This window comes from Habropoda laboriosa, unplaced genomic scaffold, assembly GCF_001263275.1.
Source record: "Habropoda laboriosa isolate 0110345459 unplaced genomic scaffold, ASM126327v1 scaffold9, whole genome shotgun sequence".
NCBI classification, from domain to species: domain Eukaryota; kingdom Metazoa; phylum Arthropoda; class Insecta; order Hymenoptera; family Apidae; genus Habropoda; species Habropoda laboriosa.
The window spans coordinates 2,712,530-2,723,483 of NW_017100191.1; the positions used below are offsets into that span (position 1 = coordinate 2,712,530).

The 10,954-nt window shown below is 32.9% G+C and overlaps 1 protein-coding gene across 1 annotated transcript in view; it reads right to left on the reverse strand.

Annotated features, from left to right (window-relative positions):
• Nucleotides 1–10,500, reverse strand: part of LOC108580381 (corticotropin-releasing factor-binding protein) — a 12,671-nt gene extending 2,171 nt beyond the window's left edge. Inside the window, exons 1-3 of the mRNA XM_017944117.1 lie at nt 10,247–10,500; nt 741–831; nt 367–527 (exon numbers count right to left, since the gene is read on the reverse strand). Coding sequence (XP_017799606.1) covers nt 367–527; nt 741–831; nt 10,247–10,375 — 381 coding nt within the window. The 5' untranslated portion in view covers nt 10,376–10,500. The remainder of the gene's footprint in view (nt 1–366; nt 528–740; nt 832–10,246) is intronic.
• Between the last annotated feature and the right edge of the window lie 454 nt (nt 10,501–10,954).

The window sequence follows — 10,954 nt, forward strand, 5'->3', positions numbered from 1 at the left end:
CTTCAATTATTTTAATTGTATATTTTGAAAAAATTTTATAGTCCATAAAATGAAAAAAATCAATGTTTGAATTGTTATGGAAATAATTAAATTAACAGTATTATTTAAATCTAAAGTATGTATCCTAAAAAAGGCGATATAATTGGTCATTTTTTTAAACGATTAAGTTAAATTAACTTTGTACTCCTACTTGTTGGACAATGAACGTTTTGAAACTAGGCTCAAAAACAAATATGTGTAATTCGGTGTAACTGAAACATAAAATTGAAGAAATATTCGATGAAACAGGGAACAAATGAAAGGTGTTTACCAGGGATGATAATTATTAGAATATTCTACTATCATAATTATGTGATTTTCGTTTACCGAAACTAGTCCGTGATGTTCACATGGCACGTCGAACGTGATGAAGTTGATCTCCACCATTTGATCAGGCCCAGCTAGGAAGTAAATTCCGCAGACCTCCTCGTCGTTGGTTTTTGAGGTGTATGTGAAGGATCCTGGCTCTGACGTGACAAACATACAGTCTGGAAGAAATAGAAAAATCATAGAAGCTTGAATGCTGTGTAATTGAAAATGAAAAAAAAAATTGTAATTTGTTTTTCTCATTTTTTCTTATTGTTTAACGGTTTTGTTTATAATAAAATAAAGAAATATAAAGATTATGATGAATAAAATGTTTGTTTGAAAAATTCAACATTTCACATTATACAATCTAATAATAATAATAAAATGTGTACCTGTGACGGGTTTAAAACGCATATTGGAACTCAACAAGCCATTTTTTAAATCTGGATGATAGAAGTCCTTTGAAAAGTGATCCCCAGGCAACTATAAAAAAGAAATTTTCATATATGTATGTATAAAGAAACAAAGAAATTCAAAATACATAATACAGTTTCTTTTATTCGTTTTTTTATCAATCTATCCGTGCATCAGAATCGATCTAAAAATTCAATTGTCGGCGAAATTGGATTTTGTTAAATCTGATAAGCAAAAATAAAATTTGATTTTCGTTTCAGCATAGAGAAACTAATGGGACGAAAAATTCATGTGTACAATTGCCATTGCAAATTAGAATTTAATCCATTATTTTACACTGACTTTTGGATTCTCCGTTTAATTACATCGATCGCAACAATTTTATCGCACATTTGCGAGCTGAATTAATATTGTAACACCTAAAGTGATGATTATTCCATCGAAATTATTCAGTGAATCGGTTGTGTTGTAATTCGAAGTGGAGCGATTAGCAAAAGCGGCAGTTTGATTGATAGAAATCATGTGAACGCAGAATGTAATTCGCAGAATGATATTCCATCATCGTCATTATGAAATAATTCATCGTTCCATTTTGGATAATTCATCATCTGCACGCCTCTCCATTCTGTAGTACCTATATATGTACATTAACGAATATACCAGAGAAAATTACAAGTGCTTGAAATGATAAAAGTAGAATTGAAGTAATTATACACAAACAAAAATGTGATTATTTCGAAAAATTTATCACATTTTTGAAAAAAGGAAAAAAAAGTAGATCGGCAAATACTAAAAATATTTTTTTAACACTGTTTTTATTAATTTTCTAAAAGTTACATTTCTAGTAATGAGGCTATAATTTGTTACTCTCATAGTGAGAATGATACTATACACCTTGCATCTATCAGTAAATTACTTAAACTGGTAAAAAAAGGTAAATTAATTGTATTTTTCAAATCTAATTTAATGAAGTATAATATATATAAGTGAATTGCGAAAAAATTTTAAGTAAAATAGTATTTACTAAAAGATTAATACATTTGAAGCTTCTTGTTACAAAGTTTTGAATTTGAAAAATATGCTTTCCACAACTTTTTATACGGAATGAATTTTTGTAGAATTACAAACGGCATACGTGGATTAATTTTGTGTAGTAAGACTTAACCAATAAGCTCTCAATTATACACAGGCAGGTCTTCATAATGCAGTAGTGGTATAAAGAAGAGCCTCGTACAAAGGAATAAATTTCTGACAGAAGAAAATGTACCCCTCTAGCTGAATTTCTCTTCTGAATTATGCTCGTAGCCGCTCGAATCCACGTATAATATTGTGGAAAAAGAACTCTCACGTCCAATCGATGAATAACTAATACCTGAAGAAGCCTCAGGGAGACCATATCCTCTCGCGTGACAATCCGTGGAAAGATCTTCATCGACAGACGGATATTAAGGCGTGATTGTCATTGGTGATGATGATTACTGCACGTCAACGTTCTACGGGGGATACAGAAAATAGGCCAAATATTTTTCAATCTCGAAAAATATTCCAGAAAATTCTCTTCTTCAATTCCCGTGAAAATATAATTCAAGCTTCTATAGAACTTGATAAATAGATCTACAGTTATTTTTAATCAATTCTGAAATTTTTAGAGAAACTCTAAGCAATGAAAAACATTAAAAACTTTCTCCAATCTTAAGAACATATTCTCTTAATGTTTCTAATGATTTCTAAATTTTAATAAATTACACTACAAGTATTTGGAATTTTTTATAAAAGTTTGAGAAAATTATTTTTTCCTCATAAAGATAAAATCCAAGTCTCTGAAAATCTTGCAATGAAATATTCCTAATTAATTTTGGAGTTTTCTAGAGTTACCATTTTCTGGATGGGCTAGCAGAGTGCATAAGGAGAAAGGCGAAATTACTTTTCTTAGGTGACAATTTGTCGATCTCCGATGAATTGTAAGGAATGGAGCTCCGACTAGCGGAAACGTTAATGGATAGGGAGAATTATATTCCCGGAGAGACTGTTTCACGATTACTTCTCCGCGGTGCAGCCACTAGTCGGATAAAATTCAACGAATTGACTCACCAGTGGCCAATAACGAGGAAACTAGCGGCCAATGAACAAGAGTCTCGTAATTCTCGCGTGACAAACACGCACAATCAATCTAGGAAGAAAAAAAATAAGAAATGAAAAATCTCAAATATCCATGAATATTAAATATTAATAAAAAATATCATTTTTCAGATATTCTTTTATCCTATTATTATACTATACGTAGTATCTAATCCAGGTTTTGATCATATCTCATAGTATAAAATAAAGAAATTCTTGCTGTACAATTTACATTTAGAGCTTTTAGAACATATTTTGTAATGAATGAAGTTCATATAGTTGATATAGTAGTTCAATATAAGAATTAAAATAATGAATAATATTTCAGTGAAAAATTGGCTTAATTATTATTCTAAATTTTATTCTAAATATTTTTGTAATGTTGAAATTTTTTAAATTTCATATTGTAACATAAAGTTGAAATACATTCGTTTTACGCGGATCTTTCATCAGCGACCGGCTATGAAAATACTTGGATGGCATGCCCGGAACTGGTCGACCGTACCACGAGAGTGGCTGTGCTCATCTCCGTGGACAAAAGCAAGTCGCACTTTTCTACGAATCTTCTCGCGTTACAGCATTTCTGATGTCTTTGATGCCGTCGTGCATACAGCCGCTGCGATAAGACACGTGCGCTAGAATCAACGTACATATCTATACGCATTTAGTCCTTTGTGACCTTACAATATAATAACTTATTATTCAGAAATAGATATATCTATCCTATAAATTATTGTATTATTTAAGTGTCTTAGTTAAGTGTCAAGTAACTGTACGATGAAGTGCGAGTACAAGAGACTTATTAGAGAAGTGGTTGCTTTTAATCCAATGTTAAGCCAGTGTGTAGCTTTTAATCTAAAGGTCCTGGGTTTAAAACTCGGTTTTTTAAGGTCTTCCGATTTTTTACTTGAAATACTAATTCTAAGAATTTCTGGCGGGTCGATTGGTCATTCTTTTTCAACAATTGGCACAACTCTGACCAAAGTTTAGAATTTAAAAAAATTCTAGACGGTCAAGTTGGACCAAGGCGAACCCAAATGGACCTTTCTAAATTTGCAAGGATACTTTTTAAACGTTTTCTAGTAGTAGTGTATAGCTTCTTCAAAATTTTCTACCCCTCACGTCGATGTTTCGATTACTAGAATCACTAAAAATTTGTTTTCATAAATTCCAAATTTTCACCTCGCCTCTTTGAAATAACTTTGAATTTCAGCTTCGATATTTCTTTTGTCATTATTTACAAGTGTTGCGATTTCTCGAAATTAAGTTTTAAGTGTTTCCATACTAAAAAAAAAAAAAATAATTCGAATATTCAGAGAGATAAAAAGAAGTGGTAAGAAGTAAGAAAAAAAAACTTTAATACCTGAAACAATTAAAACGAAATTTTGAAAACAGAAAGAACTAAAAAAATTACTCAATTCCAAAATAATACGAAACACATTGGATAGATTTAAAAAAGCGTAAAAAAATAAAAAGTAAATTTTCAGTACTCAAATTCTGGCAACACAAGTGCCTAGGTTTGCTTTACATTCGGTAAGTGTATTAATACTTCTGAACGGATGTTACGTGGGACACCCTATACAGCTTCTTTTCGACTACTGCAGTTATTGGAAAAAGCAGAACTTGTTAAACCGGAAACGTGACCGGTGGTTGTGTAATCTATGTAAAATTAGTCAGCGTTGCGTTACAGTGCCCTTCGTATATTGGATTTCAACAGAAAATGGCAAATACAATGATGCAATATGAACGTTATTCACTTTCATCTCTTTTTTAATATTTTATAATACAACCTTTTCTGTACAGTTTTTCCCAACTTTTCCTCCAGACTTTTATCATAGAAATGCTCCTCACAAGGGATCGACTTATTCTTGTGAATTTTCCTACCTCTCGAATCTCGTCTTTGCGATTATCGATAACGTTGCATTTCTAACAATAACCACTTCATACGTAAACTGGAAATGTTAAAAATAAAAAAAAATCTTGATTAAAACAGATTTAAAAAAAGGGAAGTAAAGTAGCACAATATTGTACTTCCTGTTATATATTTGTTGACGTATTTAAACCTTAACCCCCATTGATCCTTTTCAATGACTTATTATTCAAAGAACGCTCGTACGCTTTATACATAGGTTGTTTGGTAAATGAAAAAGGACCGCGAAACATTGCGTTCTATTTAAGGGGTAAAAATGATTAAAGTTGGTAAAAACACGTGTAAAACGTATTCTTTGCGTCTTTAAATGCTCAGAACTAAACTTACCGTACATAATGTTTTTATATCGAACGAACAAATTATAGTCGATTTATTACTAAAAAGAATGAAAAAAAAAATGATCATAGTTACTGCAGTAGTTTCCAAGAAAAGGGTACACGAAGACAAGAAAACACGATTTTACCCTCCCTCTCAAATGACGTTTTATGTGAGAATACTGGAAAAAGTGAAAAAAGGATACCTTTAATGACTCACACAGTATTCACTTTGAACGATGAACTTTTTAAAGATTAGTGGTCACGAAATAAAATAAAAAAATGGATAAATAGAATCCACGATATATTCGCAATATTCTACGGGCCATGATAAACCCGTCAAATGGCGGTATTTTACCAGGCGATCTTTTAAAAGTGTCGACACGCCAATTTCATTGTCGCTGCGAGAGTTCATAGACTTGGAGATTTCGTGTTTCAACATCTACAGTCGAATGATTTTGATAAAGATTAGAATTCACCGATGATTTGTGGCATGCAAAATCGTGCTATTAACAGCAGATACCTACTTTGTATACATATATAGTAAATTTAAATATTGCAGTATAAACACTTTACTATCAATTACAACTCGTTGAGTTAATTGATTAACTTGTATAATAGACATTTATTTGATTAAAGTCTTCTATTAAATCCACAGAAGAATTGTCAAATCAATATTCCGCTATCAAAAGTATAAAGTATTCGAATCTTAACCTCTTTTCAGACAAATACACGACGAGATACAATATAGGACGCAGGATACATATGTACATCGTTTTAAATGGTAACCGATATCGAGGAAAGTATACTTGACGCTAAATGCCTCTGCTCAAACCATCATTCTTAATCCCTGAAATAAACTGTTTAACACACTTCATTCTATATAATATGCAACACTTCACTGCCTTTTCGATTTTCGATACCCGTACGCATACACGCAACCGTCAATCGTTCGATGACATAACCTGAAGTTGCCTCGTTTACGTTTACGTCGATAATGTTTCGATATTTGAAATTTGACAACTGTAGATTGACACAGTATAAGTATAAGCTCCCTGTCAGTCTCTCTATATAATTCGTGAAATTAACATCGATCGGAAAGGTTAACAAAATCTAATTAATAAATCGATGTACGATACTGAAAAATCGTTCGACTTTAAAAGAATGAAAAGATTATCGTTGTTATATGTAAAGCAGACGCGTAGTGCCCGCAATTTATGATTAAGCAAGAACACGTAATCGAGGTACAAACAGCCGTTGCAAATATTTGCGATGACACGGATTCCTCTTGCTACGATTGTTCCACGATGAACGAGCTTCTCCGAGGAGAAAATAAAAAATTGAAATCCTTCACACATACACAGAATGTTTTTTAACTGTGGTTAGACACTTACATTGCACAAATATTTATCGAATTCGGATTATCGAGATCGACAATCGAAAAGAGGAAAATAAAAGTATACGTATTGAAAACAGGAATTTTGTAATATCGAGATCGTGAAAGATACACCGGAAGTTACCACATTAGTCGAATGAAAGATTATTTGCAATAATCTGTGATTTATTAGACATTTATTTTTGCATTCATTTTGAAATGAGTGTACAGAAGCACGTCAAATTTAAACTCTCCTTTCAATTTCCTATAAATGGAAACACCCACCCAATTAATCTGGATTAGCAAGATTTTTTTATTTTCATCGCCGCGAGTATTTTTACATTTCTCCCAAGCTTACTTTGCGGCCATTGATGAATTAAATATTGAAAAGGTGAGCAATTAGAATGTTCTCTTTCTTTTGTACAGAGGAACACACGACAAAAATTGTTTTAACGTTTTATATATCTTCTAACTAGCAACGGAGATTAACGAAGTTTCAAGTACTTACGTTGCCGCTTGATTTTTGCAAGTTACCCACGCGCATTAAATCGCGTTTACACTGACAACAAACAATTTCCCTTTGCAATTCGCCAGACCTAACTCGATAAGCTTCTCGAAAACGTACAAAGGATCTTGTGCAGGTATTTACGAAATTTTAACCACGAAGAAGAAATGGTCTCGCACAAATGAAAAGAAAATAATGTCACGGTAGCTATAGTACCATGTAAGTAAGTTAAGGTAAGTGCTCAAAACAATTAGACTTTGTGTCGTAAAATAAATACATACTGTGTTTAGTGACACCACACTTTTATCGAATATTTAATATTCTTATTACAAGCAGAGCTGAAAATTAGAAGGAATTTTTGAATAATTGAAAAATTTGAGTAAGATTTATCGTAGACTGGAGCATCATATAAATTGAATTAAAAGTATGAAATAATTATTATATTGCGTGCAGTGCTGAAAATTTTGAGTAATATCGAGACATTGGAATTGAAAAACTTGAGTAAGATTTATTGGTTATTAATTTATTCGAGTAACTTGAATGTAATTTAAAATATAAAATAATTCAGGTACTTTGAGCAGCAGTGCTCAACGTTTAGCCTAATTTTGAAAAAATTTACAGTTTGACCACCGCTTCAAATGACACTAATTTGTATAATATGGAGAACGTTCAGGGAAGAATTAACAAAAGTTTAATTTGAGCAAAAAAAACAACGCGCAATAATTTTCATAGTATGAGTCACATTAATCGTGGCTCATCGTAGCTCAAAATATCGTAAATCTTAGGAGAAATTAATAGAATCATCGAAGCAACATTGCTTTCAGCAACTTGATAATGCCTCCTACGCAAATGGTTGGTTAAACAGCAGGAAAAGAACATCGAGTCTTATCGTTCTTATGTTTCACGTTCAACCCGGAAGCGAAGGACTCACAACATACAGGCTGAACCATATAACGTGATCACTTCTATTATTTTCGTTGTCAGTGGACCGATGAAGATTTTGTAGATCCTTTTCGTATTGAAAATTTGTGACTCTATTCTTTGAACACTTTTAAAGTTGAAACATTTGTAATTCTACACCTTAGAAACACAAAAATTGAAAGATTTCTCTCTTCAAATCTTACTCTTTGAATCCTCTTGATATTGAAATTTTCCAATTTTACTGCTTGAATTCTTCTGAAATATGTTATTTAGCTTGTTAAAAAACACTTTTCATCTGATTCTTTTTTTCACCTGATCACCGTATTACATTTCACTAGACAAAAAAATATATATTATTTGATAAAAAGCTATAGGTGATCTTGAAAACTTATTTAAACAAGGGCATGGAAAAAATCTACTGTCGTTACTTTGAAGATGTTTTAAAATTGTAACATCTATGACAAAAACCACGTTGTTCGGTTCGTTCACAATGAAAATAGTAGAAGTGGTCGCATTATGTGGTTCACCCTGTATATTCAACGTGTATTATGAAACTGATTACACTACGAGGAGCAGACATTCGATATTTCACAGTGATTCGTCGTGGAATTTCATTAAATACCAAGGAACAGCGGAACGTACACTTCTTCGTTAACCAGATTACCGGTTCCCGTTCGATTCGCACGACGAGACAAAGTGAAATGGGATTATCCGCTAAGATCAACGTGTTACGCCGTTTCCGTGGTCTTTGGAGACACTTTGGAGACGCGCAGCGTGCTACTCGAGATTCTTGTTCCGTGGCGGAAACCCGCACAGCACCACGTTTATAAATAGTACAGAAACTTTAATTGTAATCGTCTTAATATTGAACATTTTTAATCTTACTGGTTGGATCCTTTCGAAGTACGTTGTTCTTTGGGTACTCCTAAAATTAGGAATTTATTACGATGCTCTGTAGATTCTCTTAGAGAGGAACAAAAATTTGTGATTCTACTCTTTGAATCCTTTTGAAATTGAAAAATTTGTCGTGCTGCTTTTTCAATTCTCTTCAGATCGCAAAATTTGTATATTCTCTGCATGCTCTTAATTCTCCTCTTTAAAGGAGAATTTCTAGTTAAATGGAACATTACAGTATTATTATTGAAAAATGGAAAATTGAAGAACTGAATTTTTGGATGATTCTGCTGGAGAACAATTTTCTATCAATTATTTTGAGTGGTATAACTCTAGAGGTAATTCTGAATTATTCATTTCCCCTTTGTACTGTGCAAGAGGAGAAACTGGCAAAATAGAACATGGAACATTTAATTTTTTACCGTTTTCAAGAATGATTTTTCTTCAATTTTAATTGAAACAACGAGGATCCGTGTCTAAAACTTGTAAGGGACACCAGATACCTTACGCGTTTACTTTGAGGTGCTCATGCAACTAATTGCTACGACAAAGGGAGGAAAATGTAAGCATCGTCCGGGTAATGATCGATCAAAATTTCATTATTGGTATTCTTTCTGGGAATATGTGCGTGCAACGCACGGAATTCGATTGAAAACACTTAACAGAATTAAGTTTTTAAAATAGTTATTTCGAAATTTTATTGAAGTGAAATGTTCGAAGTATAGAAAGAAACAGGTTTCTATTTTGCAGAACATTTATTCTGTATTCTATTTCTGAAATGTAACGGAAATAGAGAGAAACACCGTATTCAGATATTTTTACCTTATTTAAGTATAAATTATCTCCAAGCTTCTATAACATCTGTCAACAACTACATCAATTTTACTCGTGATTTAACTCTAAGCATCCTTATGACAAAGAAAAAAATAATGGTATTTTTTGCAACAAATCATTCAAAATGTAGATAAATTTATCAATTTAATTAATTCGCTAAAAAATAAAGCAATAATTTCTGAAAGCATTAATCGTAGAAATTGTTTTAAAAACCTTGTTAAGAAGTCACTTATATTCTACCACGTATTTATTCAGAAAAATCTACTTCGAACCACAAAGAAGTGACCATGGTAATAAATAACAATAAATTACCCATAGTTACATAATTACACCAGTGTTAAAACTCCATAAAAAAATTCACACATACTGTAACAACTCAGACAAACCAATTTCAATAATAATTACGAAATTTCGTTAAAAAAATCACATAAAAACATTCTGCATAATCCAAAGTATCCTGAATTACTCGAAACTTATTCCCTACGTTAAAAAAATCATACAAAAAAATTGTACATACACTAATGTATCCTAACTTACCCAAAATTGATTTTCCATGTACAAAACAAACTCTGAAGAGGCATGATGAAACTTACCTGTTGCTGATAGTGCTGATAATCAGAGTTCCCTTTTATTATGGCGGAGACAGCGTGGAGGAGGCCGACAACGAGTAACAGCCTGGTCAGACATCGTACAGACATGTCCAGTATCATGTTTCCTTTCATTGGGATCCAAGAAACCGGAAGTGAGCGTACGGAAGAATTCCAAGAACTTGTCTACGAAGGATGCTTTTTCCTGTTCCGTCTCCTCTTCGTCACTGATCTCTTGCTGAAGCGCGGGGGGGACGCGCGTGGACTTGGCGTCAGAACAAACTGGAGATTGTGTGGCGTCGCGACGCGCGGCGTCCCCTCTTATAGCCCGCACTTCGTCCACCGTGCGCATCCCCGAACACTTGCAACGTAACTGGCGATCGTAACGTTGATAAAACACCAACGTTCGCTTGCACACCTTTTTCTGAAAGTCGAAGACCTTTAGAGGATAACGAAGGACGGGGGAGATTGGTTTCTTTCGCTTAAATGTGGAACAGGAGAGGAATTTGGTGTGTAAAGTGAATTCTGAGAAAAAGGGGCAGCTTTGGAATTGTGGAACTTTTTAGTGTGGAATCAGATGGAATTAATTTGAAGAGAATTTGATTGAGAAAAGTTATTCTGGTTGTCTAGTTTTGGTTTAGATGATATTTATTAGGAATTTGGCGCGTAAAGTAAAATTTGAGAAGCAGGGGTCCTTTTGGAATTGAGTATGGA